Here is a 21,986-nt window from a genome sequence, read left to right as displayed (position 1 = left end):
GTTTTTTTGTGAAGTTCTTTTCTCATTAACAAGGTTGTTTGGTATGCAAACAGTTAACCCAAGTTGACACCCACTTGATGCGTGTCACTCAGGTGCAACATGTGGGGGCGTGGCCCAGCACTGGCAGGCCTCAATTCTCTCTCAATTCCTGTTTTACTGAGTGAGTCTGCTCCTCCGGTGGTATTTTTAAATATGTTACCATCAAACTGTCACTTATTCTGAAATTCAAAAAATTCTGAATTCTGAAAACCAGCTGGTCCTGAACATTTCCGATATATGCACCTGTATATGCTTCCTTAAATATGAAAATCAAAACTGCACACAGTATTTCAGATGCAATCTCATCAAAACCCTGTCCAATTGTTCAAAGGCTGCTTTATTCTTTTCCCCAATTCCCCTTGTGATAAAGACAAACATGTCATTTGTTTTACCAATTGCTTGCTGTACCTGCATAGCAGCCTGTTGTATTCCTTGTGTGAGCACATGCAGGTCGCTCTGAACATCATGATTTGGAGGTGCCGGTATGAGACTGGGGTGGACAAAGTTAAAAGTCACACAACACCAGGTTATAGTCCAACAGGTTTTTTTTGGAATCACTAGCTTTCGAAGTGCTGCTTCTTCATCAGGTGGTTGTGGAGCAGAATCATAAGACAGAGACTTTATAGCAACAAGATTGAGTGTCATGGAATGTAATATTAAATAAATTTAGCTTATGTCTTTCATCTTTTAGAATGACCATGTTAGTTTCAGTTCCTTCATATGTAACTCCCAGAATCTTTTTAAAGTTACATCCTCAAGATAGCTTTTAACAAAAGGTGCCATCTCAGCTCAGATAATGCATTAAAGGTGTAAAGTTAAAGTCTGTTTGTGTCCTAATGTTAGGTCAGACTGATTCTATTTCTAAAGTGGGCATTACAGAATATTGCATAGATTTATGCAATTTTTGAGCGAAATAGAATGTAATTCTACAAGTACAAATTCACCCCACAAACGTATGTGTGTGTATATATAGTGTAGTGGGGTCACATGAACTCAAGAATCCAGTTGAGGCTATCATGGGTACCGAACTTTGCTATCAGCCTCTGCACTTTGTGTTGTTGCATGTCCTGAAGACTGCCTTGGAGGATGATCACCCGAAGGTCCTTGGCGGAATGTCCCGGACTGCTGAAGTGCTCCCCGTCTGGGAGGGAACACGCTTGCCTGGTGATTGTTGTGAAGGGTCCATTCATTCGTTGCCATAGCCTCTACCCTGACACATACAGCCACTTGCACATACTCACTTGGTCTCCCCCAGCATACACACGCATATAAAAGCTTGTGGGGTGAATTTGTACTTGCAAAATTACATTTCAGTTTGCTCAAAAACTTCATAAATCCATGCAATATTCTGTAACTCTCACTTTAGAAATAGAATCAGTCTGACCTAACATTAGGACACAGACAGACTTTAACTTCACACCTTCAATGCATTATCTGAGCTGAAATGACACCTATTGTTATAAGCTATCTTGAGGACGTAACTTTAAAAAAGTTCTGGGATTTACACATGAAGGAACCGAAACTGACATGGTCATTCTAAAAGATGAAAAACTTCATCTAAATTTGTTTAATATTACATTCCATGTCACTACAATCCTGTTGCTATAAAATCTGTGTCTTATGATTCTACTCCACAAGCACCTGATGACGAAGCAGTGTTTCAAAAGCTGGTGATTCCAAATAAACCTGTTAGACTATAACCTGATGTTGTGTGATTTCCAACTCTGAACATCAACATTTACAAGTTTCAAGCCTTGCAAAAATAACTATTCTGCTTTTCTATTCTTAAGATTGAATGTAACCACTTTATATCTGATCAGGATCCTTGATGCCCAGTCCCTTAACATGTCTATGTCTCTTTGCAGCCTCTTTGCATCCTCCTCAGCTTACATTCCCACCCAACTTTGTATCGCAAGCAAATTTACGCATGTTATTAAATAAAAACTGAAAGAACCATGGATACTGTATATCAGAAACAAAAACAGAAATTGCTGGAAAAGCTGAGCAGGTCTGGCAGCATCTGTGAAGTGAAATCAAAGTTAACGTTTTGGGTCCTGTGACCCTTCCTTAGAACCGGACCCAAAATGTTAGCTCTGATATCTCTTCACAGATGCTGCCACACTTGCTGAGCTTTTCCAGCAATTCCTAATTTTTGTTACGTACATTATTCTCTATCTTTAAGTTGTTGATATAATTTGTAAAATGCTGAGGCCCAGCACTGATGATAGTGCCACTCCACTAGTCACAGCCTGCCAACTTGAAAATGTCCCATTTATTTATTTATTCATTCAGGGGATTTATTGCTTATCCCTAGTTCCCTTGAGAAGATGGTGGTGAGCTGCCTTCTCGAACTGAAGCAGTCCATTCACAGTCAGTACATCCACAATGCTGCAAGGGAAGAAGTTTCAGGATTTTGACACAGCAACGGTGAGGAAATGGCAAAATATCTCTACTTTACTTCCCATCCATGAACTGATGATCTATCTATGCTAATCTATCACCCCAACTCCACAAGTCCTTATCTTATGTATTAACCTTTCTGGACACCTTTTGAAAATCCAGGATCACTGCTGGTAACCTGTATTTATCCTATAGATACATATTCAAAGAGTCCAAATAAATATCTCAAACAGGGTTACCCTTTTGTAGAATGATATTGACATGTTCTAATCAGGCTACACTCTTCTAAATGCAGTGTCAAAATTCCTTAATAAGAGATACAGCACTTTTTCAATGACTGAAATGAGGCTAACTCATTTGTTTTCCTTTATTCTCTATCTTCTGTTTTTGAATAGTAGTGATACATTTCCTAACTTCGAATCCGTTAGAGCCATTCTAGAATGTAAGGAATTTTAGAAAATTGTAGCCAGTGCTTCTACTATTATTATAGCTATCTCTTTTAGAACCCTAGGATGTAGCCCATTAGGTCCTAGAATTTGCTGGCTTTCAGATCCCTGATTTTCTTCAGTATACTTTCTTCACTGATATTATTTATCTCTATTTCCTTCCTCTTATTAGCTCTTGGATTACCCTCTAGTTTAGTTAGTAACTTATGTCTTCTGGTGTAGAAGTAGAAATAAAATAATTATTCAACGTTTCTTGTCATATCTTAATTCCAGGAAACTGTTGTACTGCAATCATGTTCGGTAGCTGCAGCATGGGTCTCACTGTGGCTACAATTCATTTATGATGCTTGGCTCAAACTCAGATTTTTCTGCCCAGGTGAGTTTGCACATTTTGGAGATATAAACTGGCATTTTCAAGCTCATCTGCTCTTTTATATCAACAAACTTCTCTTCATTAAAGTATAATTAATTATTTACTGTGATGTACGGTCCATTATAATGAATGGTCATAGAAAATAAAAACTACATGATTTTGATTTTCCAAGGAGCAATTCCTATAGCTAAGGCTTAAACACCAGGTAATTTCTAGCACAGATTTAACCCTACAGTATCACAGTAATGTTTAAGCTGTGAGAAAATAGTTTATCGACCTCAGGTACCCTTCCAAACTATTGATTCATTTTCTCATAGGATTAATCTTGCAAGACACATTAATCAAACATTAAGCAACAGTGGATGTGATATTTCATAAGTAGAAAGGACACTTGTAAGATTTCAGAAAATGTTGTATAGTCAAAATTAACTCTTAATTTTATGCTGAATATGTTATGCTCACCAAATCAGCAAAGAAATCCATAACATTTTTACATCATTGTAACTTACTTGTGGATCCAAAAGTGTGGGGTCCATCACAGCTCTTGTTTCCAGCATGTGCCTTTATAGTGAAGCGATACCTGCTGCCTGGTGTCAGTTTTAGAAAAGAGGCTTCTTTATTGTGGGAGCTCCCAGGGATGTGGATGTTCTGAGTTTCCCTATTGTCCATCCCAAATAAACTGACTTCGTAAAAATCAACATTCCCAGGTGCTGGAGTCCAAAACACATGGAGACTGGTGGAGGTTGTCCTACTTTTGATCACTTCAAAGCTCTGGGGTGGTTTGGGATCTAAAAAAAATATAAAGATGATATTAAAACAGACAAACAAAATTGCTGGAAATACTCAGCAAGTCAGGCAGCATCTGCAGAGGTGGAGCAGTTCTGCCAAAAGGTGGATGATCTGAAATGTTAACAATGTTCCTGTCTCCATGGATGCTGTAAGGCTTACTGACTATTTCTGGCATTTTCTTTCATCTATTTCAGATTTCTAACTGCTGCAGTATTTTGCTTCGAGATGAAAAGAGATCTAACAAAGAAATTAAACAGTTATAGAGTCATAAGAGTCATTCAGCACAGAAACAGACCCTTTGGTCCAACAAGCCAAGCCAACTCCAAACCCAAACTAAACTCATCCCACCTACCTGTGCTTGGCCCATATCTCTCAAAACATTTCTTACTCATGCACTTACCTAAATGTCTTTTAAACATTGTAAACACATCCATCACTTCCTCTGGAAATTGATTTCACACACAAACCATACCCTATGTAAAAAATTTGCCCCCATGTCTTTTTAAAATTTTCTCCTCTAACCTTAAATATATGCCCCCAGTCTTGAAGTCACCCATCCTAGGGAAAAGATACTTACCTGGCTTCGAAGTAAGGACACTACCATTGCACCACAAGAGCCCCTAAAGCTTGCATTACTTAACACCTTTACTGCTACCAGATATCCCAAAGCATTTTACAAACAAGAAACTAATTAAAGAGTATTCACTATTGTAATATCTATATCCCTCATGATTTTACAAACCTCTATAAAGTCATCTCTCAATCTCTTATGCTCAAGTGAAAAAGTCCCAGCCTATTCAGCCTCTCCTTATAACTCAAACCACCATTCCTGGCAATACCTTGGTAAATCTCATCTGAACCCTCTCTAGCTTAATAATATCCTTCCAATAACACTGCGACCAGTTCTTGTCTGTTCACTCCTCAAATTCAAATTTATTACTTAGTGCAATGTCTGAATGCTTATTTCTGTTTTAAAATGTGATGTGCTTTAATTCTCTTTCCTGGAAAATGTTTGTTCTGAATTTTCTTCCTTATTTTGTATCGAGACTGAGCAGCCAGATTGCACTAAGTAATATCTTGAACTATGAGATACACAGTATGTGTCACTGTCCAACTTTTGAGCACAACTGTGATAATTCAATTATATATTGTGCTGTATATTAGTTAGGATTTATTTGTGCAGCCATTAAATCAAAAACAATATAATACAAGACTTTAAATAACTGTTCACTAAACAAAAGATAGATGGAAAATCATACAGCCTGCACAGAATACATATAACTGATGAAGGATAAAACAAGAGTAAGGCCAGGCTGAATTCAAGACATTTTGAGTCTAGAACATCTGTTTTTTACTTTGGCAGTTGCTAAAGCATGGAGCAAAGCAACACAATGCATAACATCTATCCATTTATCCATCTGTACCTGTCTTATTTAATCACTTGTTTACCTCTATGTATTGGCCTCCTCTTTATAGCTTTTGAAATATCTGTGCAGCCGCAGTATACTGTGTTGCTGACACTATGCTTTGATTTTAACGATTAATATCCATCACTTATTTTAATATGTGCAGTAGTAAAGTGGCCAGATCACATTTGTTTAATTATTTCACCCGGGACAATATACATATGCCTTAACTCTAAGTCAGAAGGCTCTGGGTTCAAATTTCACCCCAGGTATTAAGCTCAGAAATCTCGGCCAACACTCCAGTGCGGTACTGAAGGAGAGCTGGACTGCCAGAGATACAGTCTGTATGATGAGACTGAGGCTTGTTTGTTCTCTCAGATAAAAGAATAAGATGGCATTAATTGGAGAAAAGTTGCTTGGTATGCAAGTCAGTATTGATCCCCCAAATAACAGCATGAAAATACATTTCGTGTTTATGGAGCTTGTTGCGCAAAAATTGGCTGTCGTGCTTGCTACATTACAAGAGTGAATACTCTTTAATTAGTTCCTTGTTGGTAGTATTAAAGGTGTTAAATAATGCAAGCTTTAGGGGCTCTTGTGGTGCAATAGTAGTTTCCCCACTTTGAAGCCAAATGGCCCAGGTTTAACTCCCATCTGCTCTGAATAGGTTGATTAGAGACTATCTATAATGCAAGTCTTTTTTCCTCTCGGTAATAAAGTTGTTTGCATTGATCATGCCTTTGACCTTAAATTGGTATTTTCAGAAAAGTACTTTAAATAGAGCACACCAAATCTCTCGGACCATTGAAATCCAAAAGATTCCCAGGTTTCATATTAAAAAATACCTAAGCAATTGTATTAACACAGAAAGGGAAATATTAGCACAAAGTCACAATGCCATGACAAGGTTCTTTTGAAGGATTTTATAACTTTATGATTCTATGACTGATTTTCCAGTTTCCGCCATTATCCATTATCCATTTTTATTTTCCTTTACGCAATTAAGGATTTCTTTCAGTATTAATCACTGCTTGCAGCAAAAAAATTTCCACATTCCAACCTCTTTCTGTTGCAAATTTGCTCAACTTTTCTTAGTTACTTAGGCTATTTTCTCTGGTATGGTCCTTTTTAAGTCTAAATATTAAAAATGGTGAACTAATTTCCCAGCTCTCCAATTAGGGATCAGAGGTATTATTTTCCTTTATTTTAAGAAAATCTATTGAGCGGATGGTGTGGTCGGCAAATTCCCATGTGTTAATGCCAATAGTGAGGTAATTAAATGGCCAAGGATGTTAGGTACAAATCTTAGAACCTGGTTCACCCCAGATTATGACTGAGATAAACTGGGGAGATATTGGCCAACTCTCTACACATGTTATGTACTATATAGTAGGTGGAAACCCTAATCAAATTATTGGTAAATTACTAAATCGGATAGCAACGAATATATATGTAAAGTCTTATACTGAAACATTATGTTAAATAAAAAGGAACAGGTTTCTCGGAGTGTATGAACAACCCAATCCAATCGTTTACTGCAGCATACAGGCCGAGATTTCAGGTTGCGTGTTTCGAAGGTTCAGTTGGACAGTACATTCCCTATCTACTCAAATCTATTTGGCAACGAGAATAAAATACTCAGACCTTTTCTAACATCCGTTAGAACAAAGGAACAATACTGGCGGGGCTCAACTACTCCTGGCTCGGCTCAACTTCAAACCATTGTTGCATATTTAGGGATTGGCCTCTGTCCAGTAATATCACCGCCGTTCACATCTGTACGCACTTGTACGGCCTAAATAAAGGTCCCCTGTGGAGGCAGAGTGCCAACGGGGGGGGGGGGGGGGGGCAGTGGGTTTGGAAATAATCTCCTCTCCTCGAAAAACAGCTCTTGCCATGATAATTAGCAGAGGTAGAAGCATAATTCTAATGTGTGCATAGTTAATATTTAAGCGAGGAACTAATCATTCATATTTAAAAACAATGTTCGGACACATCTCTGACGCAAATGAGTCGTGAACCTGGAGTGGTTGGCCCAGAGGGAGGGACACTACCACCGTGCTACAATACCACCGGTTTTTTTTGTCAGCTTTAAGCTCGAAGTTATGAACTAAGCTTCTAAGTAAGATATTGGATATGGAGTGAAGTGACATATCTTTCAGTCTAGATTCCAGCCTGTCGTCAGCTGTTTTCACTTTCAAAATGTCGACCCTTTCGATTAACTTTCGAAAGGTGCCTGAAACTGTTCCCCACCACTTTCTGCAGACAATTTGTTTTTCCCTCGTGTGGAAAATAACCACCTCCGGGCACTCCCCTATAAAGTAAATCCAGTATTACATGGCAATGTGTTATTCTTTTTGTTTTAATCCAGCCTCCTCAATGGTCGAGTTCATGCCCCTTTAACAGAAGAGTTAACTGTGGCTGAGGAATTGCTGTCTTTGCTCAGCCTGGGTTAAGTGTGCGGACTGCACAACACGCTGGTTTAAGTTGGTGCCGCAGGCTGGCTGTAGACGCCACCCAGTGGCCGCTGTCTGGGAATCCTCCCAAGAGTTGCTGGAAGTTCCCGGGACGTTATGTTTTTTTCTTCAGGTGAAACTGGTTATTGACACCCCCACTAACTTCCAACATCGCCCCGCCGCACCACTCCCCACTTATACTTCCCATGGATATGTCAATTTTTAACCCCGGGAAGAATTGGAATTTCAAACTGAGGCTGTGCCACATTCTAACAATGGTCTTAACTCTATAAATACATTAATAGAAAGTGTCATTATATAATAGAACATATAATTCCGTATCTGAGTAGACTATGATGTGGAGGTGCCGTTGTTGGACTGGGGTGGACAATGCCACAAGTCACACGGCACCAAGTTATAGTCCAACAGGTTTATTTGAAATCACAAGCTATGATGTCGTGCGACATCTGACCTGGTCAACTAACGTATTGTATCATACATTTAATAACATCTAATACCTTTGTTGATAGCCCCACCCCCACCCAATTATATATAATAAGTTTCCTCCCGCCTCTTTCGTCCGTTTCTATGATGTCCAGGTCTGTATCTTACCTGTCTGCACTGTTATATTTGCCGATAGCCCGTCAGTAAGCGACACAATCAAGAGCCGGTGTAGTCTGCCCGCCTCCAGCTCGTTCACCTCACACTCGTAGGCAGCTCCGCTGGACAGAGCGGGTTTGCAGCTCTCCACCCAGGACTGGTTCCATTTGTAAGCCACGCTGAAGTTGCAGGCGCTCCCCGGGCTGTTCCACACAAGGTGGACGGTATCCCCGGTCTGGCTGATGCCAGTCATGTTAACCGCGCATCTCTCAGCCTCCACAATCCCATACTGGAATGAAAAGTAAGACACACGCAAACAAAGCAATTAATCCAACATTTCCTTCCAGCGCACAGCGTGGGCGAACTTTATAAATGGTTTGTAAATGTTCCTGTGCTAGTACAGCACTTGAATAATTCTGACAAAAAAAAGATAGGTTTTGGAAACTTTTGTTTTGCATTCATCAACATTACATTGTTGTTGTTCCCTTTCACATTTGGCAATTTTTGCAAATATCCTAAAGAGGAAAAAGTTACGCGTGCCTCTTTTTCCCGTAAACACATTTTTTTCCAAACGTACATCGTGGGTGACTGAGTACGAGACCAACAAACAAAAAACGCAATTGTAGTTTAATTTCACCTTAGAACTGCAAGTGTTATTATGCTTCAGTTCCAAAAATCAACAGGCGACTCTGCTGAAGATCACCTGGATATTAAAGAGGTTTGGCAGGTACTTTTACCAGAACTCACCTTGAACAGACAGAATGCCATCCATAGCAATATGGACCCTGTTTCAGGTCCCAGCATTGCGTGTGTGATTCTTATCCACCGGTCCTCCCGGACTAAAAGGTATGTTACATCAATACTGTACAGATCTGTGAGTGACAATCTCTACAGCGACCAGTGATCTTTCCAAACCAGCACTTTCACACAATCCAAATTCTTGAGGGAGTTCTGTGTTGCAGAGAGAGAGAGAGAGACACCTGTTGACCGCAGAGAAACTCCTCGATGTGCTCCCAAAGTATTCCCGAGGTTAGTTTATCTCTCTTGCGATGGGGTCTACTCGAGCACTCCGCTGGAGTAAGGCGGGTAGCAGTGGGATCGGCTGGAATCTGTGGCGTTGGGCTGGAGCTGGCTCCCAGTGTACAGGGAGACGGTGTGAACTGTGGGCTGGAGTTCCCACGCTGCCATCCTGACCCAGTCACTCAGCTGAACCGCTTCCATTGACTTCCTCAATCAAGAGTGAATTTCCTCAGCTCTTTCCAAAGTATTAATCCAGGCTTGGGACTTAATTTTCAAAATCCCTACGGCCTCGCTTCGAAAAGTGCAAATCCTCCCGGCATCTAATCTTGGAGTTTCCGAGTTGTGAAAGGCAGCCCCCAAACATACCCTCCACTCTCGCGTCCCCTCCTCCAACTCCCTCCTCCTGACTGCACTGACCCTCCCAGCTCCTTCACTCAGACCTACTCTCACTTTTTTCGGGGATAATCTGTTTATTTTCTTTACCTCTCGTGGACGAGCCGCCTTTCCCTTCTCCTCCCCCTCCCCGCCTCTCCGTCAAACTTTCTACACTCGCTCGACACACTGTTCGGACTCCGCACTTTATTCACCTTTAGTTTCTTTCGCCGCTTCCTGTGTACAGAATTAAACCGTATCTCCATCTCCTCCCCACGCCCCCGATTTTCTATCTCTCAGTCCTTTTGCTATCAATCGTTTATCTCTCCTCCTCAGGCTGTCCTTCTTATAATCTCCAAGTCCCATTCTGGGAGATTATAAAAAGGACAGTATCCTCAGTGCTTAAAAGCAAGCACTGAGGATACTGGAGACCTGAACATGCACTTATTCCAATTCTTAAAGCTGAGTTTCCCTCTCTCTTTGATTTTATGAACCACTTTATTCTGTTTCTCTTCCTTTGCTCCTCTTCTCCCTTAATGTTGCATAATTTGTGTGTTTTTGATTTACCACCAATCTGTTCCCTTGTCTTTTTTGAATCCACTGCACTGTTTAGTCACTTCCTAGGCTCATTGGACCTGTCTAATTTTGTTTTCCGTTGTCAGTGCCAGCCAGTTTTCAAATGTTGGCTGTTCTCGGTGTCTGTTCTAAAATGCAGGCTTTGCATTAGACTCTGCAACTGTGTTGTCCACCCGCCAAGTGAAAGGGTCACCTTTGTTTCATGTTCACAGAAATGAGAATTTTAAATCGCGGGACTCCAACAAAGTGCAGTTTCACATTGACATTCAAGTCCACCGCCAACCTCCCCCCCCCCCGAACTGCTCGATTGTGTTTAGCTTGATAAAAGTAAATTGTTTAGATATTCTCCATAAGTCAATTATTCACAGAAGGCAGCGAACAAAAGAGCGGCGGCGTTTGCACTGTTCTGGGAGAGGAAAGTGCGGATGTCAGGCAATGGGAGGGCCAGGATGTGCTTTAATAGTCAGCCCGGCTTCGTCCATATACTTACCCGGCGCTTCCTGTCATTTTTCTAACTTTGATTCGAGCCTTTATCAGGAGGAAAGGGCTTTGCAGAACTTTTTGTCTCGCAAGAATCTGAACTTGCACATAACCCGCCGAGTTATTTACAACAGACTGCCAAAAGGCAAACAATAAGGTCATGCGGCGCACTGCTTTCTCTTGGTCCTGTCGCCTCTCTCTCTCACACACACACACACAAACTGAAGTTAAAAATCATACAACACCAGGTTATAGTCCAACAGGTTTAATTGCAAGCACACGAGCTTTCGGAGTGCCGCTCCTTCATCAGCTAGTGTGCTTCTAATTAAACCTGTTGGACTATAACCTGGTGTTGTGTGATTTTTAACTTTGTACACCCCAGTCCAACACCGGCCATCTCCAAATCATGACACACAACCTGCGCTGCTTGTGTTTTAAACGCTATACTCTCAAGTTCTGAACTTCACCTTGTTACAAGCAGCCAACCTCGCCTTGACTTTAACTGGCCCCTTCCCCCCCCTAGATTTCTGTCAATAAATCAGTTTTACATTTCAGGGTCTCCCTTGTTAGTGCACCCTGGAGGGAGAAATGCATTGAAACTGATCTAGTAATTTATTTGATTATCTAAGAAGGTTTGACTGAAAGTTGTACAATAGACTTACATTTCAGGAACTGTTAATTCCACAACTGAGCATCAACAGAAACCAACGGATGATAACTTTCTTCTGAAACTTAGGATCTGTGCATAAGCTACAATGTAATTGATTTTAGATACGTTGAAACATGGAGAGGGTGTAGTTCTGCACCTCACGGATTGAACAACAGGAACACAACTCACTCAATAATTATGAAACTCTGACATTTGGGCCATCATACCTGCTCCTTGAAACATGTATCTAGTGGTTAGCACTGCTGCCTTACAGCGCCAGAGACCCTGGTTCAATTCCCGCCTCAGGCGATTGTGTGTGGAGTTTGCACATTCTCCCTGTGTCTGCGTGGGTTTCCTCCCACAGTCCAAATATGTGCAGGTTAGGTGAATTGGCCATGCTAAATTGCCCGTAGTGTTAGGTGAAGGGGTAAATGTATGGGTGGGTTGTGCTTCGGAGGGTCAGTATGGACTTGTTGGACCGAAGGGCTTGTTTCCACACTAAGTAATCTAATGAATCACACTGCCTTCTCACCAAAGCTCTGCAAAGTCTCCAACTCACATCATTAACAGGAAATGTCATTGGAATGTTGCTTGTTTCTAGCGTGTTGGATTTAATCGTGCTGTATATACACCAATAATTTATCATTTCCCCTTCAGGTTACTAATCTGATTGCAGCACCACCATATCCATCAGCTTGATATTCATAGAGTCATAGAGATGGACAGCATGGAAACAGACCCTTCTGTCCAACTTGTCCATGTCGACCAGATATCCCAACCCAATCTAGTCCCACCTGCCAGCACCCGGCCCATATCCCTCCAAACCCTTCCGATTCATATCCCCATCCAAATGCCTCTTTAGTGTTGCAATTGTACCAGCCTCCGTCACTTCCTCTGCAGCTCATTCCATATACGTACCACCTTCTGTGTGAAAAAGTTGCCTCGTAGGTCTCTTTTATATCTTTCCCCTCTGACCCTAAACCTATGCCCTCTAGTTCTGGACTCCCCAACCCCAGGGAAAAGACTTTATCTATTTACCCGATCCATGCCCCTCATAATTTTGTAAACCTTTATAAGATCACCCCTCAGCCTCCGTCACTGCAGGGAAAACAGCCCCAGCCTGTTCAGCCTCTCACTATAGCTCAAATCCTTCAACCCTGGCAACATCCTTGTAAATCTTTTCTGAACCCTTTCAAGTTTTACAACATCTTTCCAATAGGAAGGAGACCAGAATTGCACGCAATATTCCAACGGTGGCCTAAACAATGTCCTGTACAGCCGCAACATGACCTCCCAACTCCTGCACTCAATACTCTGACCAATAAAAGAAAGCATACCAAACGTCTTCTTCACTATCCTATCTACCTGCGACTCCACTTTCAAGGAGCTATGAACCTGCACTCCAAGGTCTCTTTGTTCAGTAACACTCCCTAGGACCTGACCATTAAGTGTATAAGTCCTGCTAAGATTTGCTTTCCCAAAATGCAGCACCTCGCATTTATCTGAATTAAACTCCATCTGCCACTTTTCAGCCCGTTGGCCATCTGGTCCAGATCCTGTTGTAATCTGAAGTAACCCTCTTCGCTTTCCACTCACCTCCAATCTGCAAACTTACTAACTGTGCCTCATATGCTTGCATCCAAATCATTTATGTAAATGACAAAAAATAGAGGACCCAGCACCGATCCTTGTGGCACTCCACTGGTCACAGGCCTCCAGTCTGAAAAACAACCCTCCACCACCACCACTCTCTGTCTTCTACTTTTGAGCCAGCTCTGTATCCAAGTGACTAGTTTAGATTACTTACAGTGTGGAAACAGGCCCTTCGGCCCAACAAGTCTACACCAACCCGCTGAAGCGCAACCCACCCAGACCCATTCCTCTACATTTACCCCTTTACCTAACACTATGGGCAATTTAGCGTGGCCAATTCACCTAACCTGCACATTGGACTGTGGAAGAAACCAGAGCACCCAGAGGAAACCCGTGCAGACACAGGGAGAATGTGCAAACTCCACACACTCAGTCACCTGAGGCGGGAATTGAACCCGGGTCTCTGGCGCTGTGAGGCAGCAGCGCTAACCACTGTGCCACCCAGTTCTCCCTGTATGCTAATCAGTCTCCCATGGGAAACCTTGTCGAATGCCTTACTGAAGTCCATAGACATCACATCTACTCCTCTGCCCTCATCAATCCTCCTTGTTACTTTTTCAAAAAACTCAATCAAATTTGTGAGACATGATTTCCCACGCACAAAACCATGTTGACTATCCCTAATCAGTCCTTGCCTTTCCAAATACATGTACATCCTGTCCCTCAGGATTTCCTCCAACAACTTGCCCACCACCAACGTCAGGCTCACTGGTCTATAGATCCCTGGCTTGTCCTTATCACCCTTCTTAAACAGTGGCATCACATTAGCCAACCTCCAGTCTTCAGGCACCTCACCTGTGACTATCGACGATGCAAATATCTCAGCAAGAGGCCCAGCAATCACTTTCCTAGCTTCCCACAGAGCTCTAGGGTACACCTGATCAGGTCCTGGAGATTTATCCACTTCCATATGTTTCAAGACATCCAGTGCTTCCTCCTCTGTATTCCTTCTCTCCTCTCTTCTTTCCATGGGACAGTATATTTCAGTCAGATGCTGCAATCCCTTTATAATGCCCAATCCCTTTATAATGCCCAAGTCAAGAGTCTGTTACATATCATCCCATGGAGTAAAAAAAGGATGCTGGAAGTCTGAAACAAAAACAAAAACTGCTAGCGTAGCTCAGAGAGTCTGGCAGCATCTGAGGAGAGAAAGCAAAGTCAACATTTGGGCTTCAGTGACCTGTTCTGAGGAAGGGTCAAAAGACCCAAAATATTGACTCCTCTTTCTCTCTATAGATGCTGCCAGACCTGCTGACTTTGTCCAACATTTCCTGTTTTTGTTTCAAACCATCCCAGAAGGTGCCACAATATGAGTGCATTTTAGTTTAGATTGTGCTCCATTTTGATATGCCGTCCATAGGTAGTGAATGCAATCTGTTTTTAAACCCTTTTACAATCTAGTTCAGTTATATTTTTACATTTTCTTACATTTCTTGGATGCCTTCATTTTTAGTTCCTCAAACACTCAGCAGCAATTATAGATGTCACTGTACTCCCTGGTGTCTTTTTCATCATAGGCAATTTCACATTAGTAGAAGGCAGATGTTTTAAAAAGGCAAATTTGCTTTCAAATTAGTATTTGTAAATGATTAGATACATTGGTAGGTTGTTATAATAACACTTTGTTCTCCTGCTTGTTATATTAAAGTGTAAACAAAATTAATTAATCTAAATAAATAACCTTACAATAGTTAGTTCTTGTATTCCTGAATTAATAACCGAAGGCCAAAACTAATAATCCATATTAAAAAATTCAAATTCTATTGTTAACTTGAGGTGATTTTTAACCATGCAGGGAGAAAAGGATGGTATCAGAAATTGTTTTAAAGCAGTCAAGTTGATGCAAGACCCTAATGGTCCAACTGGTTCAGTAATGCCCTTTACAGAAGGAAACTTGCTATCCTTACCTGATCCCCCACCACCACCATTGACACTTAACTGCTCCCTGAAGTAATCTAGAAAACTCTGGAATTGTAGAAACATTAGGTTTACTATCAACTATGTACCAGCCAGGCTGGGCAAAAAAACTCCAGCCTTGTCAGTCACGCCTAAATTTTGAGAATGAAAAAATAAATTTCCTGCCATGAATGCCAACTGTATAATCCATAAAAGGCATAAATTAGTGGTTATAACCAACACTTATAAAACTAAAAAAAAGCACCAATTTTGTAAGATTCCTTTCAAGTAAAAGAGTTAGTGATGAAATAATTTTTTTTATAGTTTCTATTTTTCTGCTCATATGATCATGTCATTGAATGGAAAAGCTGCTGCAAAATGAAATGTACCACAAATCTAAATGTCCAAAGCTTTCTCATTTCCTGAGAATTATAGAACTTACAGCACAAAGGAATGCACTAAGTTCAACGCACTATGCCAAACCTCTGAAATACCCATCAGTTTATAAACTTCTGAAAATCAGATTTCAAATTTATTTTTTTTGGAACAGCAACATGACTAAATAGAAAGATGATAGCATAGTGGTAGTGTCAGTGGATTAGTAGTCCAGTAGTCCAGGCCAATCAAATTCAATTGTGGCAGCTAATGGTTTGCTGGTTCAGTCAGTAAATCTGCAATATATAGCTAGACTCAAGTAATAGTGACTATTAATGCTCTGTTGCAAAGAAAATCTGCCACCTTTACTTGGTTCAGCCTACATGTGACTCCAGACCCACAGTAACGTGGTTTACTGTTCTTTGAAATGGCCGAGCAAGCCAATCAGTTCAAAGGAAATTAGAGATAAGGAACAAATGCTGGCCTTGCCAGCAATGCCCCATTTCATTAAACTACAAAAAAAGGACAAATTCTAAATTGATTATTTAATACATTTTTGGCTTAGCTCAGTTGATTGCATTCTATTCTCTGATTTGGAAAGTCAGGGATCACCCCAATAAGTTGGAGTAGCTTAGAGAGCCATTGATTGAGTTCTGCCTTGTTAGATGTAGCAATCTTCAGAAGAGACATTAAAGGCGATAAGACTTTGGAGGTGTAGTGGACAGTGAAGAAGGTTACCTTAGATTACAACTGGATCTTGATCAGATGGGCCAATGGGCCGAGAAGTGGCAGATGCAGTTTAATTCAGTTAAATGCGAGGTGCTGCATTTTGGGAATGCAAATCTTAGCAGGACTTATACACTTAATGGTAAGGTCCTAGGGCATGTTGCTGAACAAAGAGACCGTGGAGGGCAGGTTCATAGCTCCTTGAAAGTGGAGTCGCAGGTAAATAGGATAGTGAAGAAGGTGTTTGGTACGCTTTCTTTTATTGGTCAGAGTATTGAATACAGGAGTTGGGCGGTCGTGTTGCGGCTGTACATTGGTTAGGCCACTGTTGGAATATTGCGTGCAATTCTGGTCTCCTTCCTATCGGAAAGATGTTGTGAAACTTGAAAGGGTTCAGAAATGTTTTACAAGGATGTTGTCAAGGTTGGTAGATTTGAGCTATGGGGAGAGGCTGAACAGGCTGGGGCTGTTTTCCCTGGAGCATCGGAGGCTGAGGGGTGACCTTATAGAGGTTTACAAAATTATGAGGGGTGTGGATAGGATAAATAGACAAAGTCTTTTCCCTGGGTTGGGGGAGTCCAGAACTAGAGGGTGAGAGGGAAAAGATATAAAAGGGACCTAAGGGGCAACTTTTTCACGCAGAGAGTGGTACATGTATGGAATGAGCTGCCAGAGGCTGTGTGGAGGCTGGTACAATTGCAACATTTAACAGGCATCTGGATGGGTATATGAATAGGAAGAGTTTGGAGGGATATGGACCAGGTGCTGGCAGGTGGGACTAGATTGGGTTGGGATATCTGGTCAGCATGGACGGGTTGAACCGAAGGGTCTGTTTCCATGCTGTACATCTCTATGACGCTATGATTTATTTGCCTGATTAGATAGATAGAAAAGATTCCACGGCATTACTTGAAGAAGAACATTGAGTTCTTGCAATATTCTGGCCAACATTCCTCTCTTAACTGATGCCAAAAATATATTAATTTATCATTGATTTCATTTGTTCTTTGTGGAACCTTATTCCTTTTAAACTGGTTGCTGCATTTTTCTACAACGTGACTACATAAATAATCAATTACTTTGGGAATTCTTTGGGAGAGGAGTGTTTTTCTTATCAGCTTATCCTCTCTGAATTGAGACAACATCCTGGTTGGTTTGGAATGAGTAACAATTCTATTTTAATTTGATATCTTTCAGAAGTATGTTTGGCATTTTTGGATCACTCATAAAATTACAATATTCCATTTATAAGGCTTTTTAATCCTGCATGGAAATGTTTAGAATGTAAAGTATATTTACTAATGTCTGTCACTGTTTCCTTTCAACTCAAAAGAAATGATATTTATTGCTTTAATTTACTTGTCAACTGGCCTTAAGTACTTCCAAATTGGAATAGTTCATGATATTGTTTATCGTATGTCAGATAAATATTTGCACTCGGTTGTCAGCAGATATTTTTCTTTTACTAAAAGCAAGGACTTGTCTGTTGGTTTGCTTATGTGCTGTACATCAATAAGAATTTTAAACATTTTAAGGTGAAGATTAGCGGTGATCTGAGTTGAAACCAGTATAATTGTATAAATGTATCAAAAGTAGTCTGACATTTGTTATTATTTCTTATTGTGGAAAGATACTTAATTCACATCAAAACAGTAACGACTATCATAATTTATGTAAGCATGTTTCATGTGTTTTTTACATCATACACATTTTTAATACATAATCTACAGCACGCCATTTATATGATTATATAAGTAAAGTACATTGGAACATACTTTGTTCAGATGTGCCAAAATATCTGATTTAAATCCCTCGACTTTGATACATGCTACAATATTGAAAGAGACAACACAGTCGGAGTGTCTGCTTTCCTTTCTGGATGACCAGATTTATGATAGAATAATTGTTAACAATTGTTTAAATTATGGATACAGTTTTAAATTCAAATTTGTTGCAGTGTTATTCTATATTCTAGTTTCCTCCAAAATTGTTATTTTTCAGTTTTTTAAAATTTATTCACAGGATCTGGGTGTTGTTGGTTTGACCAGAATTTATTGCCCATCCCAGATGACAGTTAAAAGTCAACCACATTGGTGTAGGTCTGGAGACACGTGTAAGCCAGATGAGGTAAAGTTGACAGTTTCCTTTCCTAAAAGGTATTAGTGAATCAGATGGGGTTTCCCCCCAACAATAGACAATGGCTTTATGGTCATCATTAAACTCTTAATTCCAGATTTTTATTGTGATCAAATTCCACTAACTGCAACACTGGGATTTGAACCCAGAACATTAGCTGGATAGCTGGATTAACAATCCAGCAATAATACCACCAGGCCATCACCGCCCCACAGGCAGGTCAAAAAGTTAGAAAGTTCTGGGGAAGAACAATACAAAAACTGTTAAACAGCAAACTGGAATCCCATGGTGTTACACAGCAACAGTAATGCTTATGATAATAATTGCTGCAGTCATTGTTGCTACTACTGATGAAAAATACTTCCACCAGATCATACTCTCAGCTAAATAGTGAAATTCTAGGATATTTACCAGATTTTGCGAATCATTAACCTGAACATTAATGTTACCAGTGGACTACGGCTGTTGTTAAAGCTGCAAACAGAGGAAGAGTAAAAGTAGCAGGAGCAGAAGCAGGAGGAGGTTGTCTTTAGTTGCTGGGGCAATTGATACAGTATAGCCTAATAGGAGAGAATTGTCCTGACACCCTTTCCAGGCAGAAGTTTTACCATTCTGCGTATAACAGAGGAGCACTGTATGAACAAGTAGATTATAGCACTCACTATCTGATGTCTGAATGGTTGAAGATGTCTTCTTTAATATGGTTAAAAATCACACAACACCAGGTTATAGTCCAACAGGTTTAATTGGAAGCACACATAGCTTTCGGAACGTCGCTCCTTCATCAGGTGGTTGTCTGATCAGACAATCACCTGATGAAGGAGCATCGCTTCGAAAGCTAGTGTGCTTCCAATTAAACCTGTTGGACTATAACCTGGTGTTGTGTGATTTTTAACTTTGTACACCCCAGTCCAACACCAACATCTCCAAATCATGACTTCTTTAATATGAATTGCTTTAGTTATAGCAATAAACAGAATAGAATTGAATATTTTCTTCTGACCAGAAGACTCTAAAAGTGCAGGGAAGAGTATTACAGTTAACCAATGATGAATAAGATGGATAGCTAAATTTTATTTTTATACACATGAATGGACATTAAATTTAGCAAAAAACTCTTATCAAAAGCTGTTGTCAATTTGATAAATCGTCAATAATAGAGGCATTGTGAACTCTGCCCATGTTGCCAGTTGAGAATTCACCATTATTCCAATAGCGTTTTTAAAGATAAAAGTATTGATTCCTGAAAGTGCAAATTGTTTATTCTGTTAAGACACCAATTTACTGACAATAATTTACAGGCAAATAGTAATCTTCTTTTAGGTGGAAGAGCACTACATATCTTACGTACTTGATTAGTGAGGCAATCCTCTACTATCTTTGGAAGATAATAGATTGAATAGATCATTCCTGGGAAATATGAGGTAATGCTAAAATAATGGTTGTTTAAATTTGCATTGCAAACAACTCTAATCAAGCTCATCTCAGAGAATATAATTATTATACTAAGGCAATAGTTCAGATCTTTACAGTGCTACAAAGGGCTATGCTGCACACTCTTACAAGGTGAACAAAAAACATTGAAGTTTTATTTATGTTCCATAAATTGTGGTTCATGAATAAAGAAACAATGGTGTGACAAAAAAAAACCCCAAAGAACTGTGGATGCTGGGAATAAAAAATATAGAAATTGCTGGAAAAACTCAACTGGTCTGGCAGCATCTGTGGAGAGAAAGCAGAGTTGATGTTCTGAGTCCAGTGGCTCTTCATCAGAACTGTGTGCGACAAAGCTACACAAGAGGCTGTGTCAGTGCAAAACAATGAAAAGCAATAAGACGGGAACCAATTCAATTCACAGCATTTTGCCTAACATTGGCCAACAGAATCCACTGTTTCATTTACATGTAGTCTGCATATCCATAAACTCTTGATTTGTCTTCTACTTTTTCACAATATAACAGAATTTCATGGAAGGGTATGGTCACATGGATAAACCATTATACCATTTGTTTTATGAACAAGTATTCATTTCTCTATTCTATCTGGTTTCCTTTGCTGTGTTTTGAATTTTTACACAAATCCAGCTGCTGATGCTCACATCCACCATGATTAAGAGGACTTCTACTGTAGTGGTAAGATTAATTACAATGGATTCAGATGGAAGACTATTTCTTTCTGTGATATCTCTTACCCAGCATTGATGCAGTCACCACTGCCTCTGTGACCTCAGTACTATCTGTATTGCTGGCATCTGTCACTTGGTTGTTACATTACCAAGTACCAGTTGCCAATATGTGTGCCAACTCCAAGATCACCCTGCTGTGGACTACTAAATAAATCTGTACATGAGCTTGTGTAAGCATTGTTCAGAACTCAGAATGAGCTGGGGGTAGCAGGCAAAGACCTGTGAACACCTATGTAAATATGGCCATAACATGCTAAAGATGATCTGAATCCTTCATTGGTATTAAGATCCTCAAAGTCATCAAAAGGCAATCGATGATGATCCCAGTGCAATTACTTCCTGTATCATAGAGTTCATAAGATGTGGAAATTTGTTGAGTTGAAATATATCTTACAGGTAACCATATATCAGAGAACACCTTCAAGCAAAGAACACCCTCCATTATTGCAAATTAGCTGCTATGTTTCCTTATACAGTGATTACACTTCATAAGTTGGCTGTATTTCACTTCTCACAGCCGTGAGAATGCCTCATCTTTCGCTTCGGGACCCTCCAACCCCATGGCATCAATGTGGACTTCACCAGTTTCCTCATTTCCCCTCCCCCTACCTTACCCCAGTGTCAACCTTCCAGCTCAGCACCGTCCTCATGACCTGTCCCACCTGTCAATCTTCCATCCCACCTATCTGCTCCCCCCTCCTCTCTGACCTATCACCTTTACCCCCACCTCCATCCACCTATTGCACTCTCAGCTACCTTCTCCCCAACTCCACCCCCTCCCATGTATCTTTCCATTCCGAGGCTTTTGACTGAAACATCGATTTTCCTACTCCTCGGATGCTGCCCGACCTGCTGTGCTTCTCCAGCACCACTCTAATGTTGACTCTAATCTCCAGCATCTGCAGTACCCACCTCCACCTGTATTTCACTTCGGACCATGGTGCAACCTTAAAACGTGCTATAAAATACAATGCAGCTAAAGCTAGAGATGGCAGAGACAAGTGCTTCATTTGCCTGATCATATTGTTTATGCACTTTAATTGTCTCTTTGTTAGTATTTCCTCAGACTTGTACATATAACTTTGTCAGAATTCCCACTCATGCATACAAATGTGGTCTCCATTACTCTTGTGGTGAAGTTATGGAGATGGAATGGAAACAAAACTTGTTCAAGGTGAGAGGGGGGAGATTAGGAGTAAAGTGCATGAAAAATGCTTCACCTAGAGGGTGGTGGATGCCTGGAATGGACTGCCAGTCGAGGTGTTGGAAGCAGGCATGTTAGCAAAATTTAAGGTGCATTTTGAAAGACACATGAACAGGAGGCAAACAGAGGGATAGAAACTGGGTATGGCAATAAATAGTGATTCTAAATAAAGACTAGAATCAAAACATATGGCGCTAGAAAAGCA

The 21,986-nt window shown here is 40.4% G+C and overlaps 1 protein-coding gene across 2 annotated transcripts in view; it reads right to left on the bottom strand.

Annotated features, from left to right (window-relative positions):
* Nucleotides 1-21,986, bottom strand: part of ptprb (protein tyrosine phosphatase receptor type b) — a 112,335-nt gene that overhangs the window by 66,336 nt on the left and 24,013 nt on the right. Inside the window, exons 1-3 of one of the 2 annotated variants that reach the window (XM_043709747.1) lie at nucleotides 9,257-10,752; nucleotides 8,522-8,798; nucleotides 3,768-4,046 (exon numbers count right to left, since the gene is read on the bottom strand). In XM_043709747.1, the coding sequence (XP_043565682.1) occupies nucleotides 3,768-4,046; nucleotides 8,522-8,798; nucleotides 9,257-9,313 (613 nt within the window). In that variant the 5' untranslated portion in view covers nucleotides 9,314-10,752. Of the gene's footprint in view, nucleotides 1-3,767; nucleotides 4,047-8,521; nucleotides 8,799-9,256; nucleotides 10,753-21,986 lie in introns of those variants that run through there. The other variant, XM_043709746.1, reaches the window with a different exon arrangement.

The sequence above is a fragment of the Chiloscyllium plagiosum genome, chromosome 19, assembly GCF_004010195.1.
Source record: "Chiloscyllium plagiosum isolate BGI_BamShark_2017 chromosome 19, ASM401019v2, whole genome shotgun sequence".
Lineage (NCBI taxonomy): Eukaryota > Metazoa > Chordata > Chondrichthyes > Orectolobiformes > Hemiscylliidae > Chiloscyllium > Chiloscyllium plagiosum.
Note: the sequence above shows the minus strand (reverse complement) of the source record. Positions and strands in the feature narration are given on the sequence as shown.